We start from the raw sequence: 26,006 nt of genomic DNA, 5'->3' as shown, positions 1-26,006 counted from the left end.
ATTACGGATGTGTGTAATGTAAAGTGGGCGTCCTTATGTTGTGCTGCAGCAGCATAGCAATCGGAATGGATTAGCATACTATCGCAGTGGAACTGCTTGTGTAATCGCTATTGCAATCACAGTTGCAATCCGTAATGAATCAGGCCCAATATGAGCTCAGCTTTACTTCAGGCCAAGCTGTAAATTTTTGTAGATTTTAACTAACATAAAGCTGTTAGGTGGGGACCATACAGATCACATAACAAAACTCACACAGTTTATTATCAACATGCAAATCCTAGCCACCATACATTGAAAGAATGAGAACGGTGAAACAGACTTTCAACATTCAACATACATATTACATACACTATAAAATCACACATAAAGGTATACAGAAACTCAGTCATTTAAATGATATACAGTTCATGCATAACTTAAAATAAATATATAAAAACTTACTCAAATATTGGCTCCTCGTCATTTGTGTCTTTAATACGGATTATTAGTCCTCCTTCACAGAAAAGATTACCTGGATCTGTTGCTCTTAATATGAGCCTGAATTCCTGATTTAAACAAAAAAAATGTTAAGTAGCTTTTCAACAGCATAGCAATATTTGTTTTTCTCTACATTTTATATGCCTTTTCTAGACTCGTCCTACTGAATTTAAGAGATAAAATATATTACGTAAATATTGAAATAATAAATGATTAAAGGTAGAAAAGATAAAATTTAAAATATGTAAAAGAAATTATTGGGGTTCAACATATCACCAGATTCCTCTTTTATTTATTCAGTACCTATCGCCTATAATTACTAAATTGTGATTTCTAGTTTATTTTAGTCTGTATTATCAATTTATATCTATGTTACATGAGAAGTGGTACAATAGAAAAGAAAGCTTTATAGCTAGGAAGTAGAGATGCTAGGAAGTTGAGATGAGCAGGTCCGGTTCTCCGAGAACCTGGCCCACCCGAACTTGTAGATCCGAAGTGAGATCAGAGTCTGGCTCAGGGTTTCCCGTCTGACTCGGATCTCAAAGTGAGGAAAAATGTCATCATCCCGCTGTCAGATTATTGTGGGTTTTGGATTGTATAAAAGTCCCTCCCCCACGGTGATCGGCGCCATTTGCTTGCTGAGTCCCGGCTGTCAGGGCTACATCAAAGAAGGGCTGCTGTGTCCATACAGGGGCTGCTGTATCCATCCAGGGGCTGCTATGTCCATCCAGGGGCTGCTGTGTCCATCAAGGGCATGGGCTTCTGTGTCTATCCAGGGTCTGCTGTGTCCATCCAGGGATTGTTGTGTCCATCTAGGGCAGGGGCTGTTGTGCCTATCCAGGGGTTGCTGTGCCCATCCAGGGGCAGCTGTTTCCATCCAGGGGTTGCTGTGTCCTTTAAGGGCAGGGGCTTCTGTGTCTATCCAGGGGTTGCTGTGTCCATCCAGGGGTTGTTGTGTCCATCTATGGCAGGGACTGCTGGACTATCCAGAGGCTGCTGTGTCCATCCAGAGCAGGGGCTGCTGTGTCCATCTAGGGGTTTCTGTGTCCATCCAGGGGCAGGGGCTGCAGGGGTGTATTCGTAAAAAATATTGTCACACTGTAAGTGGAAAACGCAGTGTATTTGTAAAAAAATATTGACACTGCTAGTGAAACACAGTTTATTTGTAAAAAATATTGTCATACTAAGTGGAAAGTGCAGTGTATTCATAAAAAATATTCACACTGTAAGTGGAAAACGCAGTGTATTCATAAAAAATGTTGTGACACTGTAAGTGGAAAACGCAGTGTATTCAGAACAAACATTGTCTCACTGTAAGTGGAAAACACAGTGTATTCGTAAAAAATATTGACACTGTAAGTGGAAACGCAGTGTATTTGTAAAAAATATTGTCACACCATAGGCCTGACCTTTCTAATACTGTACTTGAAGAGGATCATCCTTCCACTACTTGTGTGCCCTCTGCAAATGTGGGGATGAGCAGCACAAGCCAATATGCTGATGTAGAAATCGAGGATGCTTCTGTGGAATTGCACCTGGAGGATGAGGAGGATATTTCTGTAGTTGGTGCTAACAAGGGTGATGAGGATGTTGATGCTGAGGATGTTTGTGTAAAAACTGTAAATCAGGCAACAGTTGTTGCCTATGGTAGGAAAAGCCCATTGTTGTCATGCCTGGGCAAAAAATCCACTTCTCATGTGTGGAATCATTTCCACCCAAATCCGGACAACAGTTGTCAAGCCATCTGTAATGTTTGCCAAGCAAGGGTGAGTAGAGGTAAGGACCTTAACCATCTAGGAACCTCCTCCCTGTCACGTCACTTGCAGCGTATTCATCAAATTGAAAAGTGTTTTTCAAATTCAGAAACTTTGGCTAAAAAAATGTAACAATCAGTCCAGTGTCACCTAGCTGCTCCCTTCTCCCTGGATCCAAGCACCTACAATCTCCACCACCAACACCCGCATCATCATCAACATCATCAATTGTGATCAGAAATAGTCCTGCATCCAATTTCATAAGAATGACTTACTCCTATCCATGGTTACTCATCCCAGAAGGGGACCAGGAAGAAGACTACTTTTAGTAGTTTAACCAATTGACAATTGACTGTCAAACAATCCTTCGCAATGGGGAACAAGTATGATAGCAGTCACCCAGTTGCACAGCAGATTACTAATGCCATAACAGCTATGCTGTGCATCCAGTGTCCACCATTAATGCAGTGGGGTTTAGACAGTTAATTGAGATCCTGTGTCCCTGCTACCATGTCCCTTCTAGATTCCACTTCTCTAGAATAACAATTCCCAATCTATACAAGGACATTTAGAAAATACCTTATTAATGTCCTCTGAAATGCCATTGTGCCCCCTTTCCACTTAACCACAGATATGTGGACAAGTGGGACAGGGCAAACTAAAGATTACTTGACTGTGACAGCCCACTGGGTAGGCGTATTGCCTCCAACAGTGCAAATAGCAGCAGCAGCATCTAACAAATGCCAGCTCATTCAGAGGCAGGTTACTCTGTGTATCACCGGTTTAACTTAGAGGCATACTGCTAAGAACCTCTTAGAAAAACTCAAGGAAATCATTGCAAAATGGCTTACCCCACTTGGACTCTCCTCGGGATTTGTGATTTCTGACAATGCCACCAATATTGTGCGAGCATTACATGTGGACGAATTCGAACACATCCCATGTTTTGCTCACACAATGAATTTGGTGGTGCAACATTTTTTTCAAAATTACAGGGGCAGCAGGAGATGCTGTCAGTGTTCTTAAATATTTTTGGGACATTTTTGTCATTCAGCAACTGCATGTCGAAGATTGCAGCACCAGCCAGTACTGTTGTATTTGCCCTGCCATCAGCTGCAAGAGGTAGTAACTACACAAGGTGGAATTTTATCCTCTATATGCTTCAGCAGATGGAGGATTTGCAAAAGGCCATCCAAGGCTACACTATGCCCTATGACATAGGGATAGGAGCTGGAATGCACCTTAGTCAAGGGCAATGGAGAATAATTTCCATGTTGGGCAAGGTTCTCAAACCCTTTGAACTTGCACATGTGAAGATAGTTCAGACACTCCCAGCTTGAGTCAGGTCATTCCCCTAATCAGACTTTTGCAAAAGCAGCAGGAGAAACTGAAGGAGGAGCTGAAAAGGAGTGATTCTGCTAAGTATGTCGGACTTGTAGATCAAGCCCATCATTCATTACGCCAGGATCCAAGGGTCATCAATCTCTTGAAATCACATAACTATATTTTGGCGACCATACTTGATCTTAGGTTTAAGTCATAACTTGTGTCTTTATTTTTGACGGACAGAAATCTAATGCAAAGAGCTGTTGGTGAAAAAAATTGTCAGCTCAAGTGGCACATGACCCGGCAGCAACTCCTCTGTGGCTGCCAGGAAATAACTAAGAGATCTCAAAGATATTACCTGGTTAATTTGTGACTATTACGCTAATGTCGGCTTTTTGCCATTCCCATTCTGGAGATGGTGTTTTCAGCTGATATTTGGCAACTTGCTCTGAATCCTCACCTGCTGATGTGCAGAGGTAGACCAAGAGGGTGACATCCAGTCAAAACTCCCATGCTGGCACTGACCCAGGACAATTGACCTCATAAGCACATAACAGTGAAAGGTGGGGCTCTCATATTGGCAAGGACTGTGAGTATAACCTGGTCGGAAAGACTCCTCACGGGATCTTATACAGGAGGCACAGAGAGCGGAGTGCGTTCCAAGTCTCTGATTACATTTGGAGCAAAGAGTCCTCTCTCACAGCAGGTGCCTTGAAAGTTTTACACCATTCTACTCACGTGTATACACAGTGATTTTGATACAATTTTCTGCAAGCTCTTTATTATACTGACATTACCAAATAAGCGAATACATTAAGGATTACCATATTGCAAACGGAACTAACCTTACTCCGTCATTTATAATGATATAGTGCACATTGATTTTTTAATATTTGTGTTGACACGATTTAGCAAGTCTAACTATACACAATTGTCAGTAATTATTATACTGCTTTCTATTGCTTTTTTATATCTATATGTGTAAATGTTTTAAGAATTGTCTGATTATATAAAATCATTTTCATTATATCTATAGTGTTTTGAGTCAATTTCTGCCATTATAAGGTTTGATAAGCACAATCACTCTTTTGGTTTTGCTTTCCTTTGATGTAAACAGCAAGTCTTGGTTCCATTATCCCTAACAACCTCCCTGAGTACTAGTAAACATCTGTTTACAGTATGTTCTAGCAGCACATCCACAAGCAAGGCCATCTAATTTTTTTATTAGATCATGATGTATAAAAAATGTAAAAACCTCCTCCAGATCAAAGGTGTCTTATAGGAACTGAGGACCTCATTCAGAGTCGGTCATTGCGGCCGCACGGTCATACACCACCGATGTTTGCTAAACTGCACATGCGTAAAGTTCGCAATGCGCGTGCACAAACTAGCCTGCTATGATCAGAAATTTCTCTCTCCTTCAACACAGCCAGGTCGGTAGTTTGAGTGACAGAATGAGGCGTTTGTGGGTGACAGGGGAAGATAACAGGGGAAGGTGCTTGAAAACGGGGGAGTGGAGATTCGAATGCAGGCGTGCCTAATTATGCGAACGGCGTTTTATGGCAATGCATAATTAATAAAGTAGTGTCATGGCACACGTGACATGGGTGGTTTGTACACTGACCTGATCGTAGTGCTTAAGAGAGGGTATGGACAACCTTAAGCTCTACGACCAGTTCCGATGGTTACCGATGGTCTCGATTAATCCTTATATGACCGGAGATGATGTGTAATGCGTACGAGAAGACGGCGTATTTTTTGTCTTACGGCCGCATCCTCCCCTTGGTCAGCCAGCTAACGATCCGATCTTAAGGACGCAACTTGCGAGTGCATCATTTGCATATTCGGCCCCTTTTCCCTTACGACCGTGCGGCCGCAACGACTGACTCTGAATGAGGTCCTGAATAACTTGATCCGAGATTGATCTTCCCTCAGAAAAAAATTGAAGAATCAAAACATTAAATTAAATAAATTAAAAACGAATCATTCTTTCCATCCTTTCCCTGTCTTCAGTCCATAAACATATTCCAACTTCGTAGGGCCTCTGACCTAGTTAAGGAAAACATTCTTGGTATTTAAAATTCCTAGGGGTGGTATAGTTTATTAAACTGCCATCCTCTCTAATACTGCAAAGCCACTCTGTGCAATGTTCGAAGATGAACTGCCACATGTTAGTGCTGCCCACTGCTGTTGCTTAGCTTAGTCAGCCAGCTAGCTGGATAGAGCCTTTTGTCCCTAAACTAGATGAAAATATCAATATTGTGAGCTGTGGGGTGGTCAAAATTGACTGGAAACTACTGGAAATAAATGTTATTGAGGATAAAAATACTGTAGGAAAAAAAACAGGCCCAAATTATGTGATTTTTGCTGTTTTTATGATTTTTTTAGAAAAATTACAGATCCAAAATCAAAAACAAATCATGCAGGGCGGTTTTTGCAAAAACCAATCCAGATCCAAAACACGAGGAGATACAATTCCAAAACCAAAACACGGAGGGTCGGTGCACATCTCTACTAGAAAGTAATTGTTCCTCACATTTCTGTAAAAGCATTTTTACCTTCATTCGCTGTATATTGTCCTAGAGATTCTCTACACTTTTTTCCATTTATACCTATGTCAGTTTGTTGACCATAGTATATGTGAACAAAGTTAATCACTCAGCAGGGGTACAGATACCAAAATACACCAGCAGTTCAGTTCTGTACAGAACTGTTCCCCATCCATCTGTACACTATGAGGCTGATGCAGATTTACAAAGCTGCTTGCGTGCAGCTTTGCAATTCCATCTGAAGCTGAATCAGACCCAATGTACAGTTGTGCTTATTCAGGGAACCATCTGATTTCAGACTGATCTCTTGCACCAAGGTTAAGGCTGGTCCAAGTGCACACTGATCATTACGATGGCTATGAAACCAAGTGTATGGATAGGGTAAGTGCGGTAGCATACTCTATATAAGTATACTGTAACTCAGTACACATGGAGTTTAGCTGTCCTTAGCTCCATGCACAGAGATTGAAACAGTCCCTATGCGCAGTTACAGGTTGAGTCTCCCATATCCAAAATGCTTGGGACCAGGGGTATTTTGGATAACGGAATATTCCATATTTTGGAATAATTGCATATCATAATGAGATATCTTGGGAATGGGGCCCCAATATACACACATAATGCATTTATGTGTTATATACACCTTATACACACAGCCTGCAGGTAATTTTATACAATATATTCAATAATTTTGTCGCTCAAGCAAAGTCTGTGTACAGTAATGAAATTAATTTATGTTCATATACACCTTATACACACAGCCTATAGGTCATTTTGTACAATATTTTTAAAAATGTGTGCCTTAGACAAAATTTGTGTACAATGAACCATCAAAAATCAAAGGTTTCATTATCTCAGTCATGCCAAAATTATTATGTATTTCTGAATATTCCGTATTTCGGAATATTTGGATATGGGATACTCAACCTGTATTTTCAATAGCCAGTTTATAATATTTTAATGTTGTATGGCCTGTGCTCCTATGGTTTATTTTGTAGACAATTTTTTTTATCTGCGATACTGGATTCCCATCCTTCTGTATAGCCGTAAACAAGGCAAAGTTTGAAATAAACTATTACAACACACTCAATAAAATTATTCACATATTAAATATTTCCAACAGGAAATGGTAACTTGCAATCTAGTTTGTCATCTACATTTTTTTCTATTGGATTGTTTGACACCCAGAGCAGAGATAGTCATTATTATTGTAAAAAGAAGCGTGTACATATGTCTAAGACACAAGTTATCAACAACACAATAAAAGTGCAATAAATATATCACCTCATATCCTGCATCATAATCCAATGGTGTAGATGAATTTCTGTAAACAAATCCTATGCCTTCGTCCACACCAAAAAACCATCCATTTGGGGTTGGTCCAGATGACTGTGACTGTACTGAATACTGTTAAAACATTTACATGTTTAAGTTTACCAGTTAGTACTATAGTTATCAGAAAGTAGTATTGGTGTTTGTTTGAAAGCAGAAACATCAATTGACCGAAAAATATATTTTAAACATTTCTTCTTTGGAGTATTCTGAATTTGTGCATTGCTATTATAATATAGGAGCAGAGGTACTAAGCTTTGGAAAGTGATAAATTGGAAACTGATAAACTAACAACCAATCAGCTCCTGTCATTTTTCAAACAAAGCCTGTAAGATGACAGGAGCCGAGTGGCTTGTAGTTTATCACTTTCCAATTTATCACTTTCTGGAGCTTAGTTCTTCTCCCCCATAGTGTTTTAATATTTATTTTAGTAATTAGTAGACTTTACAAAAAATCATAATAGTATTCCAGCCAATACAAGTCTAATTTGGGTTTCCTACGTAATATTTAGATCCAACCTCCAAGGCAATAACTAGCAATTGTGGTTCTTACCTTTAGTGGATCACCATCATCATCATTTGCAAGCACTTGATAAAATGGTATAAACATTGGGTAATTCTCGTCAATCGTCTTATTTGCTTAAAAAAAATAAACATTCACTTAATTTCCACATTCATTTTTATTTTTAATTAAATATACACAAGGATTATTATTATTATTATTATTATTACCAGTTATTTATATAGCGCACACATTTTCCGCAGCGCTTTACAGATAATATTTGGCCATTCACATCAGTCCCTGCCCCAGTGGAGCTTACACTCTATATTCCCTATCACACACACACACATACACACATACACACTAGGGGTCATTTTGTTAGGAGCCAATTAACCTACTAGTATATTTTTGGAGTGTGGGAGGAAACCGGAGTACCCGGAGGAAACCCACGCAAGCACAGGGAGAATATACAAACTCCACACAGTTAGGGCCAAAGTGGGTATCGAACCAACGACCTCAGTGCTGTGAGGCAGTAACGCTAACCATTACACCATCTGATAAGGATCACAATAAGCAACACAAAGCTTTATTTGCTTGATGTAAAATTTTAGGATTGCATAGTAATTTACATTATGGTGTAGCATTACTATGATACAATAGGCCAACATATCTGGAGGTATATTGGGAATACTCATATTGGGGCAATAGCACATACTGTCGAACAACAGGGCTTCCGTAACTCATATGGATTTGTGGATATCAATGACTCATGGATGCACAAGCAATTGGAGGTTTTGCATTTGGAATAACAGTCTGATAAGTTAACTATTCTATTCAAATGTAATAGGGCGTGAGTTTATTCGCACATATGGATTCGCACCTCATCGCAGGTTTTAAAGTTGCGAGTATCACTCTCAATTTGCGTATGTAATAAGTAACGATATTTCAGCCACATATGCATGCGACGTCTTGCGAGATAACTGCCAATAAAAGCCGCAAATTTTAGACCAACCGGAATGCGAGCTTAATTTCAGCAAGCATACTGACACAAAGAGAATCACCTATTGGCAGGGCAAAGTCCCATGACTTAGGCATCATACACATTATATAAACCCCTGAGCCACCATTTTGTGCTTTGATAGGGAGTGAGGAGCTGATTCAATGAGAGGGGTGGTGTGGTCTGCAGAGACAGTGACGCAGCATGGCAAGCAGGAGAGCTGGGGGAGCTCAGCAGAGGCTGGAGGAGGAGGAGGATCCGGAGGTGATTGTCAGGCAGAGTCACAGTCATCAGGAGGAGGAAGGTTTGTCTGACCAGGAAGGAAGCACAGGAGGAGGATGAAGACACGCAGGTGAAGGAGGAGGCAGAAGAAAATGAAGATGAGGGGGGGGAATGAAGAGGAGGATGAAGAGGAGAAGGCTGAGTCTGCTGGTCCTTTGCCCGGGAAGACGCGCTCTGGGCGCAATATTCACTTCACCTATGAAGAAAATTCTGCACTGGTACATGCAATGGTACCACTGTTTATATGTCTCCTGGTAGAACGCGCACACTGTACCCCCTGGCCAGAAAGAAACGAATGTGGGTTGGCATCACAGAAGCTGTTAATGCTGTCAGTAGCTGCAGATGGGACATTTATAATGTTAAAAAAATGTTACAATGATATCAAACGTGTGTTAAAGGGGAAAATGGTGGATGAAGTTAAGCAGTCCCGCAAGACCGGTGGTGGGCGTCGCATCCCCATACACTATACATCTTATGAACAAGAGCTCAAACAGATCATTCCGCCAGAGATCCTACCCAGAACTCAGATTGAGGATACAGACAGACCTCCAAACCTGGCCCCTATTGGTGAGTAACATAGCAATACTCATATTACATATTTGTACTAGCATCATTTTCTTGGGTGTTAGTAGTGCTCTATTACTGTACAATAAGCTGCTGCTGTAGAATAATGCATACAAGTATGCTGTGACATAGATTGCACAGAGTAATATTGTTTCAATGTTTGGGCATGCCTGATGTGTTGTGCTACAGCACTTAGGGGGTGATTCAGACCCGGACGCAAAGCTGCGCACTTTCGCTGCCATCAGGGGCAGGGTATGCAATTTCCTCCATCGCACGGCAAGGCTTAAGGATGTCCTCTATGTCTTAGAAAGCGACGGCAGAGTGAACGCACGCCGGTCTAAAGCTGCCACCTTTTCCTTCGCAGCACTGGGTAGCCATGGGTTTCATGGAAGTTCTGTTAAACAAGATCTAATGTCCCTATTGTACTTATCTGTCATTGGAATTCACAGAATACTATTGTTATAAAAACACAAATTGTGAAATCATCTGTTTAGCTACCCAAAGTAGCACTATATAATACACTTACCTCTTTTTAGCCTAAATTGAGGTTCACACACTGGGGGTTCATTGACATTTTCAATAATTACAGTTAAAGTAGCACTGTCAGAATGGAGAAGGCCATCTGCAGAAACTGTGATAGTAAATCTGTTTGGCTCTGCATCTTCAAAATCAAAACCTTTAATAGAGGTAATTATTCCAGAATCTGCAAAACATGGGTTTGAATTAATCCATATAAATCCAGTTCGAATTCATAATGTAAATAAATGCTGTTGAATAAATTTTACAGCCACTGTAAATTAAGTTTATACCAAATGTGTGGATAAAGCATAGTCATGAGTTTAGATTTTATTTCTAGTGCACTATAATTATAACATACTGTATGATCTGTAAAGGGTGCTTTAGTTTTGCAGATTATACTTTGTGAAAATAATTATAATTTCAGAGTTATTGTATATGTGACTTTTTATGTGTTTAGGTCCTATGAAGCAGCCAAATATATGTTACATTTTTCTAAAAAATGTTTGCATGTGCGTCAGCTGGATACCAAGAGATTGTGATGTACAATTAGCATTGTCTCATGCTATGCAATCATAGTCATCACATAACTACATTTTTTAGCAGTTGCGATAAAAATATGTTCAACAACTTGGGGGAGATGCACTAAGGCTTGGAGAGTGATTAAGTAGAGAGTGATAAAGTACCGACCAATCAGCTCCTAACTGTTTTTTTTCAATCACAGCCTGTAAACTGACAGGAGCTGATTGGTTGGTACTTCATCACTCTCCACTCTATCACTCTCCAGGGCTTAGTGCATGCTAACCTCTACCTTGCATACAGGCTAACTGAGAACTGTCTTTCATACAATGGGTCTTATTCAGAGTTGTACGGTATTGTACAGCCGCAGGGAAGCTGTTGTGCAATACCGTATAACTAATATGCTAATGCAGCAAGATGCATCTGGTGTAAATAGACTCCTCCTAACAGCATCGCAGATCTTATGTACTGTGTCCTGAAACACAGCATTGGATCTTCTGCGAGGCCATCTGTGTAACCCGGAGGTTACTGAGATTGCCCTTCACAGCTCCGTAACTGAGGCCAGGAAGTCTGACCTAAGCACTCCCAAAACATTAGGGAGACACTCCCCAATTTTCCAGAACAGTGGCCAGCCCCATTTCTTCTCCCCACCCCAAAACAATGTCAATCAGGCTTTGGGGAACTGGCAGAAATTGTGCAGTAGAAGACCAGTATATGCGTCGATCTTCTAACAACAGAGTAGTGCACAAACCATCGGGTTTGCATACTACTCTGAATTAGGTTCAATGTGACTTACAACCCTACCCTTTCCCCAAGTTCTCGTCTGACCTAGTCTGTCATTTTATTACTGTATGTTGTGCCTAGATCGGGAAACCAACTCTCTAAAGATACCTTGCGTAAATTAGCACACATTCTGACAGGTAAAGGGGTAACTTCAAGTGAAGAGTAATGTAAACACAAAATGATAACAAGATAATAATAATGTACTACATACAGTATATTTACTGTAAAATAGTGCACAATATCAATATTTAACAATATGATATGACAATATGTAAAAGCAAATAAAAGTACCACTTTATTGACAAAAGAAGAGTCACAACAATGTTATGAAAAAACTTTAAAAGCAGTTTTATTAAGATTATTCAGCTGAAGTGTTATCACAACACATTAAATGACTCTTATGAAGTTCAGGGAACTCAGTGGTGCACTTAGTGGGGTCTCTGAGCTACCACTGGTGGAGCCTCCTACCAGCCAGATAACGAATAAGTGTCTACAATGTTTATATTGGAGGTCTGTAGTATTTAAAGTGTCACTTGGGGGCCCATTCATCATCCTATAATTAACATTTTTAACCCCCATTTTACATTAGATAAAAAAATATGGCCGCACTAATGAAAAATGTGGAGCAGCTCAAATAAAATAATAATCATATATAGTATTAAGTGATATAAGTGGCACCTAGAAATATAAAAAGCATATGAATAATACAAAAAATATGTCTGTTTATAGCTCTTTCGAGATTAGGTTGTGGGGTCAGGTAGTAGCTGACTCTATACCCTTAATAGAAGGATGTGTCTCAACCTGTGCTAGCCCTAACTTGCCCTACCTTGTTAGAAGCTGGTAATGGTATCCAGCAGAATTTGTTTCCAGGCAGATATGTGGTGGAGTGCTGGGGCTAACTATCCCTGCTCGTGGCTCACCGCAGCACATGTCCCGCTGCATGTGGCCAATACTGGTTTTGGATGACGCCGTCAATTGGGGCAGGCAGTGGGTGGTCAGTCCATATGTGCAGCCAAGTAGATAAATGTGGCGATGCCTCCCACAGTTAGCTTCCAATGCATTTCGTGCATTAATTGCTCTTTATCAAGGATAGTAGAAGTCTGCAAAGGGCTTTCTTAAATAATAACAAACTTTATTGTTCATTGATTAAAAGACAGGAAATTCCGAATGAAAATACTTAAAAAGTAGTAACCATGTGCTCCAGAAGCCATCTTGAATAAGAGTTAATATATAAGATTATATCTAATAGGTGCCACATTTAAAAAAAGTTATGTTCAAGGTGTGTAAAAACCATATAGGATATAAAATGTACAGTATATAATAGATGCCATATAAAAAGGTTATACTAAAACATTTTAGAAAAAAGCAAAAATATTTAATAAGCTTTTTATGAAAAATGTGTTCAGTAAGATATCAATGTTTAATCCTTGGGGTAGCAATGTTTTTAATTTGAAGATCCACCGGTTTAATTTTTTTTTAAGTGGGGGACCACATCTCCTCCCCCCTAATTCTGTTTTATTTTTTTGGATGGCCATCAATTTGAGACAAGAGGGATTTTTATTATGGGATTCTGCAAAGTGGTTGGCAAAACCATGGGCGGTATTCAATTAGTCTGCGAAAAGCCATTATCGGCGATAATCTATCGCCGATAATTTATCGCCTATGACGTCATTTTCGCGTGTCTCACTTATCCCCATATTCAATTTCAAAGACTTTTCGCAGGTGCAAAAAGTCTTTGTTAAAAAAAAAGGGATAAGTTTTCACCATGTTATACATGGGGAAAAGAAGTGCAGAATTGGGGTTTAGGGGTGCAGGCTTAAAAAAAAATAGCCTGCAGCCTTTGCAATGTCCCCTTAAAGTATTCTGTGTCAAAAACAATTGAAAAAGTTTCTTAGGTACTTTAAATTTAGGGGTAAAAAAAAAAGGTACTTTAATTTTAGGGGTAAAAAAAAATATTGGGGTCAAACTTCTAAACTAGCTAAATCGATCCGGGGGGTGTCCCCATATATGCGGCAGGTGTTTTCTAGAATGCGGCTGGTAGCGGTGGTGCATTTTTAAAGAACTTTTAAAATTCATTTTAGGGACTTAAAATTATGCTTGCATCCATTTTCATGTACCCCAAATTTGATGGCCATAGTTATTTAAAAAAATAAAATAAATAAATGCTCTTCTTCACCCCTTCTTCATAGGCGCATTTATGCGCCTCCCGCGGCTATTTAAATACTCGACACCTTCCACGGGCCAAAACAGGGGTACCCATAGTGATCTTTAGGGGGTTCCAGGATGATTTCCCGAAAATTCCCATGACTTTTCCATTCTTACCTCTCCACCGGGTCCTGTTTTCGCCGGATCCTAATTGAGTACTGGGATAAAGCGGGCACGCGTCCGACAGTTTATCCCAGCAAAAATGGCGATGATGGCGAAAAGTCCGACCTCAGACTTTTCGCCTCAAATTGAATATGGTCCTATGTGTTGTGAGTCCTTTCTGAATATTATATATATGTTCAGCTAATCTTGTCTTCGCCTTTCTTTTAGTCAGGCCAATACAATGGAGCCCACAGGGACACTCTAGCATATAAATCACTTCTTCCATTTCACAAGTTATGTGATCTTTAATCTGATAAACTTTACCGGTGATGTTTGACTTGAATACTTGTACTGGTTTTCACAAAAGTTGAAAAAAGAAAAACATTAAAATCAACCCCCACAATTGGACAAAACTAACGGAAAAAAAGACAAAAGACTTCACCTACTCAAGTAACATACAGACAAAGCAATATATATGTTATATATGGTAACAAACCACAATCAAAACAACAACAAAAAAGCTAGGAACCACTCATCAAAACTATTCCAAAAACAAGCGGGAAACGTCATTATCAACCACATAATCAAAGGAACTGCACATATGAAAATAATCCATATAAAATGATCACATAATCTTTTAGATCCGGTAAAGAAAGCCATGAGAAACAGCCTTAAGAGAAGAAAAGAAAAATTCAACTCCCTATTACAGGATATTGCACGCAAAAAACCTGAGAGAAGAACAGAACCAGACTCAAAGCAAGTATTTCACCAAACGAAATCACTGTGAAGAAACAGAAATAGACTCCAATTAAGAAGAGTTTTTAGAAGTCACACATGGAATAGAGAATCCCCCAGACTATATCCTGACACCACATTACAAGAGAACAAGAAGGTGCACAAGACAAGAAAAAGAGGAACAAGAGGAGACACATGGGTCAAAAAGAAGAATGTAACAACAGAACTGAAAACAACCATTTTCAACTTGAGCAAGAAAATGTTAACACCAGCACAAACCACAGTACTGCAAAAAGGACTTAAGTTGACACATCAATCGAACTCAAACAAATTCAATCTATACATAGATGTTCACAAATTTATTAGAAAATTCTGCATCAAAAATATTTTTTAAAAGATCCAATCACAAGAACAACAACAGTACCAGACCGACAATATTTACACACAGAATTTAAACTTCAACTTTCCATCATATTCACTGTAAAGGATCACATACAGTATAGAGACATTTCAAAACCTGATTGAATAGGAAATTCTCAGCCTGCCGGAAAAGCAAAAAATCAAATACAACATTTCAGAGTAGTTATAATGGAAGATGAAGGTTTCACAATGGGTATCATCAACAAAAAGGAATACGATTTCATCGTGGAGAAATAATCCCAACTTTCTACTTGCTCCCTAAAATCCATAAAGTTCTTTATAATTATTTTGGATTTCTAATAATTTGAAGTCTTAACTCCATCATGGTGAACTTCTAAATGTATAGCTTATTTCTTACAACCTCTGGTGTCTCAACAAGAAATTTCACCTCAAAGATACTATTAGCATCTTAAGTAGCATCTTACAATTGCTGGACAAATTTTCTTGGAAAGCTATATACTGTGTACTAGTGACGCTAAGTCACTGTACACATGAATGTAACATGACATACAGTAGGCTGTGGATACACTCATCAGTATTTGTCAACCACCACAGATATTTCCAACCAACAAATACATTTTATCATGACAAATATTGATTTTATTTTAAAAGATAATTATTTTTGGTATGAAGTTAGGTTTTCCCTTCAAAAATGCCATGGCACATCGTTGTGCCTAGTTACGTAAACTTGTTTGCGTCAAGATGGGAAAACGAATGTATCTGGTATAGTAAGGCCTATGCAAATAACATTATTTGCTGGAAAATATATATTGACAATATCTTCTTCATTTGGGATGGCTCAGAAAAAGATCTTCAAAACTTTGTTCAATACATGAATAACAACTCTATCAACTTGGAATTCACTACACAGTAAAACACAGTGATATTCTTGGACCTTGAAATTTACATTAAAGACAATCAAGTACAAACCAAACCGCCAATAAAAGTGGTGAATGGAAACAATATGCAACCGACTTCCAACAACCATCACTGTAAATGGATTAGTAATATCCTGATTGGCCAATTCAGACGGATCAAATTATATTGCACAGAGGAAGATACCTTTATACAAAAAAGCTAAGAAATTAAATGAAATTTCATCAAAAAAGGATATAGGGAAAACTTGCAAAACAATTAGAAAAAGTTGGACAGATGGAGAGAAATTAATTGATTCAATACAAACCAAACCAAAAAGATAATTCCAATCTATTATTCAGTACATAATTTACAGCAATTTGAAATCTGATCGAAAATATTATAAAAAAAATTGGAATATTTTAAAACTTGATGAAGAATTAAAGGGGTATATTTATCAAGGTTCGATTTTGCATTCCATTTTAAGTTTGATTTAACTCATCTAAAATCGAATCACATTGAATGTAGAAATCACTGTCAAAATCCCTCATTTACTAAATTCGATTTTGGAAGCCTTTTCTAAATCAAATTCGATTGGGTTAAATTTTGAATAGTGATTTATTTTTCAATTTTGGATGCTCATGTCCAAATTGAATACCACATCAAACACAAAATCGAACTTAAAAAACTAAAATAATAGACCTGCTTCATGCTGGAATTTTTAGAAAAAGAGAAAATATACTGCGCTCAGCTTGCATCTGACAACAACTAAAAAATATATATATACTGTGTTGGTGGAATAAAGAAACTCAAATTGTACCCACCTATACAGGGTAACATGCACCAAGTATGCAATGTAGTAAAATATAACAATGTCAATACTGCAAAATAAAAAGTCAATTTATTCTAAATAGGCTGAACCATAAAAAGCAGAAAAACTGCACACGCACACAAATAGATCGCCTACCAAAGTATCACATGTGGAATCTGTGATATCTCAGAATTGCATGGGATATGTATAAGTAAGCAAAGTCTTGTGCACATAGAAGAACAAACAAATATATTGTTTAAAAAGGGTTAATTGAAGTTTTGCACTAATAGTGCACAGTCCCAAATAAGTCTGAGTTCTGTGCAATAGTCTTTATGATTCTTAAAGCGGTGTCCCACTATATGAGATAGAGACAGTTGATTGTTGGCATTAATTGAGGTGCCCGGGGTGGTCTTCACGTGGATAGGAGTACGGTGGATTGCCGGGGAGATGTGGCCTCCTGGTGCAGCGTGATCCGCTCACAGTGTGAGTGTCAGAGGCTACCTGAATGACCAGGCCGCCTCCGACCTCTGCCACCGGGGATGACCCTGTGTGTAAACGGGAGACAGCCCGGCACCACCGCTCGCTAGAGTAGCGCGCCGTGTGTCTCCCCTTGTACCGGGGACTTACCTGTCTCAACCTGGGAGGCACCGCTCCTTCCCCTGCCGGCTCTGTTCTTCCAAACGGCTATGTTGCTTGTAGTCCTACACACGATGCAGTCACATGACCGGTGTCTGTCACGTGACTGTGACGATGATTCAGTCCGGATACTCTTGGTAAGCAAAAGTGCATGCTGGTGTGTCAGCCACGATAGACACAGCAGGTGAATGATGTGTGGGATGAACTCCAACTCCTGCAGGAATAACACCAATTATTCCTTGATAAAGGCCATCCAGGCAGAAACGCATTGGAGTTCACCTTATACACACAGCATGAAGGTAATGTTATACAATATTTTTAATAATGTTGTGCCTTAAACAAAGTTTGTGTACATTGAACCATCAAAAAGCAAAGGTTTCACCATCTTTCTCATGCTAAAAATATTCCATATTTCGGAACATTCCATATTTTGTAATATTTGGATATGGGAGACTCAACCTGTATTCGATTTTGAGTGGGATGTTACCTTTAGTAAATCTCCAAATGCAAAATTGGATGAAAATCGAATGAAAATCGAACTTGCAAATCACATAATGAGCAAAATCGAACTTTGATAAATACATCCCTACATATCTTATTCCAGATAATGCATGCACTGATTAAATAAGGGCACAAAATATCAAACAACAACTTGTTAAAATCTTTGCCCCACCAGAGAACAAAAGACATTCCAAAAAAGTAAAGGCTCTCATTATTGCTTAAACTGTAAGGTGTGCAAAAATTATGGAAAATTTACTACAAAACCAGTAGAAGAATTCAAATCAAACATCACCAGTAAAGTTTATCAGATTAAAGATCACATAACTTGTGAAATGGAAGAAGTGATGTATGTGATAAAATAACCCTGTGGGATCCAATATATTGGCCTGACTAAAAGAAAGGCGAAGACAGGATTAGCTGAACATATATATAAAATATTCAGAAAGGACTCAAAACACATAGGGGCCTATTTACTAAGCTGTGTTAGGAGATAAACTGAACAGAGATAAGGTCCCAGCCAATCATCTCCTAACTGTCATTTTTAAAACACAGCCTGTGAAATGGCAGTTAGGAGCTGATTGGCTGGTACCTTACCTCTGTTCACTTTATCTCCTAACACAGCATATAATATAGGCTCCTCAGTGTTGCCAACCACTCCACAGAAGCCCATAACAAAAATGCCTCTGGTCTCAAATTCATGCCCATCCAAAAAATAAAATAGACTTGGATAGGAGGAGATGTGGCCACCCAAATAAAAATAAAAAACAGATGGATCTATGAATAAAAAAACTAGCAACCCCAAGGATTAAACATTGATATCGAACTGAACACATTTTTATAAAAGCTTATTACCTATTTTTACCCTTTTCTAAAATGTTTTAGTATAACCTTTTTATATGGTATCTATTATATAAATTTTATATCCTAAATGGTTTTTACACACCTTCAACCTAACCTTTTTAAAACATTTCATCTATTAGATATAATCTTATTCATTTACTTTTATTCAAGATGGCTTCCGGAGCACATGGTTACCGCTTTTTAAACATTTTCGTCCGGTACTTCCTGTCTTTTAATTAATTTATAATAATGTTTCTTATTATTTAAGGAAGTCCTCTGCAAATGGGTTGGGTATGAAATCCAGGCTGTCGGGATGCCGCAGATCAGAATACCGATAGCCATGACCAGGGCTAGTTAGCTCAGGCTCCACCACTGCACCACCGGAAACAAATTCTGCTGTATACCATCACTGGCTGGAACAACGTAGGGCAAGTTAGGGCTAGCACAGGTTGAGACACGTCCTTCCAGGACCATCACTGGCATAGAGTCAGTTACTACCTGACCCCACAACCTAATCTCAAAAGAGCCATAAAGATATTCATGTTTTGTGTATTATTAATATGCTTTTTAGATTTCTAGGTGCCACTTATATCACTTAATACTGCTAGAGCTTGATTTTACATATTTATGTGAATTTTAAGTTTCAGCCTCATACATCTAGTAATGCAGGAGATATCACTGATACCTCCTGGTTACAGTCCTGCCGTGATAATTTCCACAGTCTCCATACTTTACTGTACATAATTCAATAATTTCTGAAAAGCATTTTGTCTGTAACTTGAGTGTGTAACTATACCCCATCCTGAGATGGTGTACAGCCCCCAATAGTGTTCCCAAGCTGTCGTTTACATGGCAGCTTGTGCAGAAAAGGGATTACCCTCCCTGGTGTGTCCTTAATGCCTGCACCTCTCCAGGTCCACCTCCATCCTTCCATTATAGACCTCTCCAATCTAAAAAATACACTTTAGGACCTGCTGGTGCTAAATCATTACCCCCGCCTACCTGGACCCCCATTTACCTGGGGAACACTAGGGTGACAGCCTGCACAATGCTGGCAATGCAAAGATGATGGAGCAGGGGTGGGGATGACAGAATGTGGGTAGGTTGCAGGGACACAGGATGCACAGGGGGAGCAGGACTTATTTATTTAGAACTCAAAGCGTGTTCTAAACTTAATTAACACTGCATGAATTTTAGTTTTGATGAATAGACCCCTTGAACTGCTACAGTATCTTAGTCTGTGTTTATGCTTTACTTTGTGATACTCTGTGAAACTCTGGTGCATTCCCTGTGATAATCTTACACAAGATTAAAGTTAGAAATACTATGATAAATCCTGTAATTTATCACATACAGTGCCCTGCAATGATTGTAAAGTTTTCTATGAAATGTAATGTAACACTGCCAGTGCGTCTCATCTCTGCTGAATACAGCATAGAGTTATGCTGATACACTGTAATCACTAATACTGTAGACTGTACGGACTCCCACACTCTGTCATTGTGACAGGTGAGGCATATAAGGCCCACCGGTAATGCAATTGTAGGGGTCCCTGAAAAATTAAGTGCATTGAAGAGATGTGGCCCATCTCAGTCACCAAAGGGGAGTATGACCAGAAAGGCATGGCCAGCCATTAGAGGGGCATATTTTGCCAATGGAGGACACTTACTCTCATTGAATAGTATTAATAAATATGTACACATATTAGAAAATTGTCCTTAGGGACCTGGTATGTACAGTATGGTGGGAGTGCGGGGTGTAGGGACTGAGGAACTGCTGAGGAGTGTAGGCATAAATGTCCTCTACAGAGTAAAATCTGGACATTATGGAAAACTGTCTTTCATCATTCATATGCATATGATTAAGGGGTGTGGTGTTAGGTGAATAGGGGTAGTATGTAGGATTGGTGGCACTATATAATGTGAGGTGTGTTGATCAGTAGAGCTAGTGATGTGTGGGAACAAGAGATAGTCAGTGGATGGAAATAGGTATGTGAATGTGAATTGTAGGTTTGTCTGCGATGGTGGTATGGCTGTCTAGGTGGATGACACTGTAGTGATTGTCAGTAGGTGAGAGTTGGGGAGCAGTGTCAGTCAGAGTACTAGTGGAGGTGGTATGCAGGGGGCTGTGTATGGTGCAGGGTCAGAATGCAATTAGTTAAATATGTGGCAGCCTGTGATGGTGGTTGGGATGTGTAGAAATGTGACAGTAATGTGACAGTAAAGGTATGAAGGTGGGAGGGCAGTATGGGGTGATGCAGAAGCAAATTAAAATGTAACATAGGATTGCTCCAGGTATATTGGAATACAGCATCTGATACACTTCTATGTGGATGTACCATATATATTGTAAGCCTATTGACTGCGTAAAACCATCTGACTTACCACTATTGATGGTAAACTCATCAGTATTGGTGGGCAACCATCAATGGTTTCTGGCCATCAATGGTCGATGACCATCCCTAACCAAAATATCCGATATCAGATACAGTCCCACGTTCACAAATGTATTGGAGCACAGTGTGTAAGCAATGGCTAGATTGTAAGAAAATAATAGACTAGCATATTAAAGATAATTATACCCTTAATGAACAGCCACTCATTTCAGCAATAATAGTATTTGGGCCTGATTCAGAGTTGTACTCTAATCACATCAATGCTTTGTATGCAGCGGCAATGCAAAATTATGCTAATGAAAATAGACGCCTCTTGTCGGCTTCTGTGATCTGCTGCTGCATCCGAGGACACAGCAACGTGACCATTGGCCACCTGAGTTACCTTTGAGAAAGCTTTGATTTGACAACAGCAAAATGCATCAGGTGACTTGATACATCAGTCTCAACATCTTAAAGTGCTCCTGTGGCATCTCCTATTTGGACCTTAAGCCTGTGCCTGGACATCTCCAACGACTACACCATGCATAAAGGGATCTTACTTCATTGTGTTGTGCTTTCTTCGCTAAAATGATTCCACAATTGCCACATGGACCTAGTAATATATATATATAGCTGGATTCATGTGATTTTATATCACAGAACATTCTGTGGTCCAGGTATCCTATCCACAGCATTTTTATACTTACAGACGACTGCCAAGATGGGTTATGGACTTTGGATACCATTTGTTGTTTTTAATTCAACCAATAGCTAATTCATTGTTTTTTAAGTGGATAGTTTATATGGCGGCATCCGCTGATTGGCTTAGAGCAGGGGTGGGGAACGTCCATCCAGCAAAATCATTTGGTCTGGCCCTGCAAGGCAACCACAGGTGGGACTGGAAATTCAATAAATCTTAGAGCTGCGAATGATGTTATAAATATCCAAATGGTTTTTGGCAGAAAAAAGGTTCCCCACCCCTGGCTTAAAGTGTCCAGGGTAGAGTCCTGGGCTTTCAGCCCAAGGGTGGTTGATCTTCTGGAGAGGGAACCCCATTTTATTTATGGGGTCCCAACTTTCTGAGGATTTTCAGCCCTGGGATGAGCAGTTTGGGACTGGTTTTTCATAATGGCGACGGGACCCCACACTGTATATCTCCCTGCTATAGATGGTTCAGCCCAATGACGGTTATTGGAAGATCAGGGATAAACTCATGTTAGTTTTTCCTTTGATTTTCCAGTACCAGACTGGGCTCAGAAGTCTGGGGCTTGTTATGATTTTGGTGGGGGACCCCACAAAATTTTATATTTCAAAATAAACCCATTATTTATTTGTTTTAACACAAAATAATCATTCTTGTATTTGTCAGCAGGGGCAAATCAACTGAAATCACACACGCCATCACACAACACTGAGTGTAAAACATTCCTGCAAAGTCCAACAAACTCTTTTATAAGTCAAACACAAGTAAATGTACCCCCTTGTGTTTGATATATGGTTGGAAATTGGTGTTATTCTGTCAGCTTTTGAAATACACTATAGTCTAGTATTACAGGTCCATAGTATGTATCATTAACTTTGTCCCGATATTTTGTCTTCTCATTATTATGAGATATGTTTCTAATAGATCTGCTATATATGCAGTACTATGCTGCCATTAAATATGTCATCTACTAATCCTTGGGTGTATTCATACAATTGGTTCCTGTTAATTAGCCCTATATTTCTACTTTTTTATTATATATCTTTATTATATTCAGTTCATACAAGTATTAATATATATTCTTATTTTATTACAATATACAGTATATATAAAAATGACAAGTAAACATTATTATCAATATAAAAATGAATCATGTTTAGAAATCCCCCATGATTCATGGGAACCTATTGTTTGAGATCCATTTTGGGACCCTTGGGACCAGCTGAAGTAGGAGTGTGGATGAAACAGGGAGACTTTTTTTATTATTATTTATTTATTATCAGTTATTTATATAGCGCACACATATTCTGCAGCGCTTTACAGAGAAGATCTGGCCATTCACATCAGTCCCTGCCCCAGTGGAGCTATATTCCCTACCACATGTACACACACATACACACTAGGGTTAATTTTTGTTGGGAGCCAATTAACTTACCAGTATATTTTTGGAGTGTGGGAGGAAACCGGAGTACACCCACGCAAGCACAGGGAGAATATACAAATTCCGCACAGTTAGGGCCATGGTGGGAATCGAACCCACGACTTCAGTGCTGTGAGGCAGTAACGCTAACCATTACACCATATGTCACTGCCAACATGTGGTTGTAGGGAGAGCTGGGGATACACAAGGAGGGCTTTATGCTCTCTGCTATGCCACTACACTACAGAAAACACCAAATTCCTGAGATCCTCTGCAACACATTACCAAGCCAAGTAATCTGCAATATTAACTGGATTGTCCCTGTAATATGGCACTATCTATGCACTGATAATGCTCTGAAATATCTTTTCTAACAATAAGCCTGCTATTGTCTACCTATATCTATACCTGCTGTTTCTCACTGATATACATCTGCAATATATACATATTAAGCCTACTGACTAACTATAATAACCAGCTCTGTAACTAGGGTGGTGCGACAGTGCCATGGCACAGGGCAACGCAGGGCAGAGGGCGCTGTTTGGGCCTGTCAATTTTCCTGTTTATTATCGTTCTCACTTATAGCTTCCTCTTCTTTTATCCCCAACATCTCCTGGCCGCCCCTATCTCCTCCCTGGCCCTTCCCCATGAGGCCATGGCCTTTTTTCAAGTGCACTATCTTAGGTCCATATTTAAAAAATGGGAAGGGGTGGGCAGCACCAATGCTCTCTCTGGCACACGGCACCAAATAGTCTAGTTACGGCTCTGACAATAGCAATCTATAATAAATCTAATTATATAATATAACTGTGTAATTTGTAACCACAATAATTGCCATATAAAGACGGCAATACTATTTCTCACTGATTTACTCTGGTTAGATCAATAAGTCTGCCATTCAGAGGATGCTGTCCATACAATGTATTCATCCATACAGTATGCAGTCCACTTTACCTAACTCTAACTTAACCCTGCATTAGCATGTCTCCCTCCAAATTTCTCTATGCTTTCTGTCCACCATTACATGTTTGCCATGCTTATGTCCTACTTTGTCTTTGTCCCATCATGCTTTTTTGTTGGCCTTTATGTGTCAGCCAAATTTTCTCTCAGATACACCATCACACTTAGTTCCAGTCCTCCACATAAAAATAGGCCCATAATGACATCATAGTACATGGTTGTCCATAAAGCAAAGTGTAGCAATTATATTTCTCTTTTGCAATTCTTCTACTCTTACGTATTTAGGGAGAAATTGCAGCTGATAGTGTAGGGGCTGTACATGACCACATGGCACTGGCCACACCTACACATCCTCCTCAGCTTCTCACAATAGGCCCTTGATCATTTTGTCCCAGGCCCTTGTTACCCATAACTCGGCCCTGTTCACATATGTAGTTCACAAGCAACTCTAGTTGAGACACATTTTGCATAAAAGCTGTGATCCGCTATCTAGATTTGTAGTGGTACAAGACAAAGGGCCTGGTTCAATTAGCAGTGAGTTTCACAAAAATTGTTTGCCGTGACTTTTTGCAATTTTATTAGAAATCAGTTAATGTGGGTCTCAATGGGAGTTAACACAGATTTTAGTTCAAAGCTCCAGCAAACTTGAAAAGTAGTGAAACATCTCTATTTTAAGGCACAAAATGTTGGGACACACAATGTCTTTGCCATATTTTCCTTTTTAAAAACCTAAAAAGCATAACATTGGGTTAAATGATGTTGGTATTATATTGATGGGAAAGCGGTTTTGCACTTGTAGATGCAAAATGTCTATTTTTCATCTTTTTACAAACTTGTATATACACTCTTAAAAACACTACAGTGGGGGGCATGGCCTGGCTGGCAGCCATAGTGGGCATGCTTTTAAATGAGATCCTGCAGCCTTGCTTTTTTACAGACACTGCTAGGGGGCCTTCCCACCCCAACATGTATTTGGCTGCCATCCATGTAGGGGGTCCAACAGCCAAGAGCTTCTGTGCCAACTGGACAGGATTCCCTGCTCAGTGGCAACTTTTGCCTGTTAGGGCTTTTTAGTGACAAAGGAAGGGGCTACACCTGTGCTTGCCCCGACATAACAGTCATTGTGAGGATATGGAAATCTCTACCCTCCCTCTTCACTCCCAGTTGTTCCTGACCACCTCCGGTCAGCCTGACTCTCCTGTCAATGTATAAAGGCAGCTTATGGATCAGGGAGCGGATACAATTGACAAGTTTACCAAATACATTTTATTTGTATAAGCATCAGATAATTTATTACTATAAAATCTAATTAAAATATCATACAATCAGTAGCATTAGATGATATATGACTCATTTACACTTTAATCCTCTATCTATGGTGACTGGCACAATTATAAAACACATAAATATTAGCAACATATATATTCACAGAAAAATCTGTTTCTTTCTCCAACATATTAGTATATGTAAATGCTGTAATAGGTATATACCTGGTAAGTCCTTTTCAAGAGTTGACCCATATATAGGTGTTCAAAACTGTGATGTTATAAGGGACGTGGCTCTACCCATGTCCGGGGAGTATACTTATTCCCAGAAGAAAAACTGCCTATTGTAACCCCTTAAATTGTGTATCTGATGTTTGCCAAGTTTGGTGTTGTAATAATACCTGCTATTGGGTAATGCAGGACTTTGTGCAGTAGTTTTACCTGGAGGCTGTAATCTTCAAAGCCGAGATGTTAGGCACAGCCTATGTTATTAGTTTGTTCTTTTCCCCGTGCTTTGTTCTTGTTCTTTTTCTCTCTCTTCTATGTATTTTCTTCTGCTTTCACTCCGCAAACGCCGGG

The 26,006-nt window shown here is 39.3% G+C and overlaps 1 protein-coding gene across 1 annotated transcript in view; it reads right to left on the bottom strand.

Moving 5' to 3' along the window:
* Positions 1-26,006, bottom strand: part of LOC148529241 (cadherin-related family member 4-like) — a 217,735-nt gene that overhangs the window by 154,583 nt on the left and 37,146 nt on the right. The window contains 4 exon segments of the mRNA XM_088468649.1: positions 442-545; positions 7,391-7,513; positions 7,991-8,076; positions 10,309-10,485. Of these exon segments, the coding sequence (XP_088324775.1) occupies positions 442-545; positions 7,391-7,513; positions 7,991-8,076; positions 10,309-10,485 (490 nt within the window).

The sequence above is a fragment of the Taudactylus pleione genome, unplaced genomic scaffold (assembly GCF_031769625.1).
Source record: "Taudactylus pleione unplaced genomic scaffold, aTauple2 ptg000086l, whole genome shotgun sequence".
NCBI classification, from domain to species: domain Eukaryota; kingdom Metazoa; phylum Chordata; class Amphibia; order Anura; family Myobatrachidae; genus Taudactylus; species Taudactylus pleione.
Note: the sequence above shows the minus strand (reverse complement) of the source record. Positions and strands in the feature narration are given on the sequence as shown.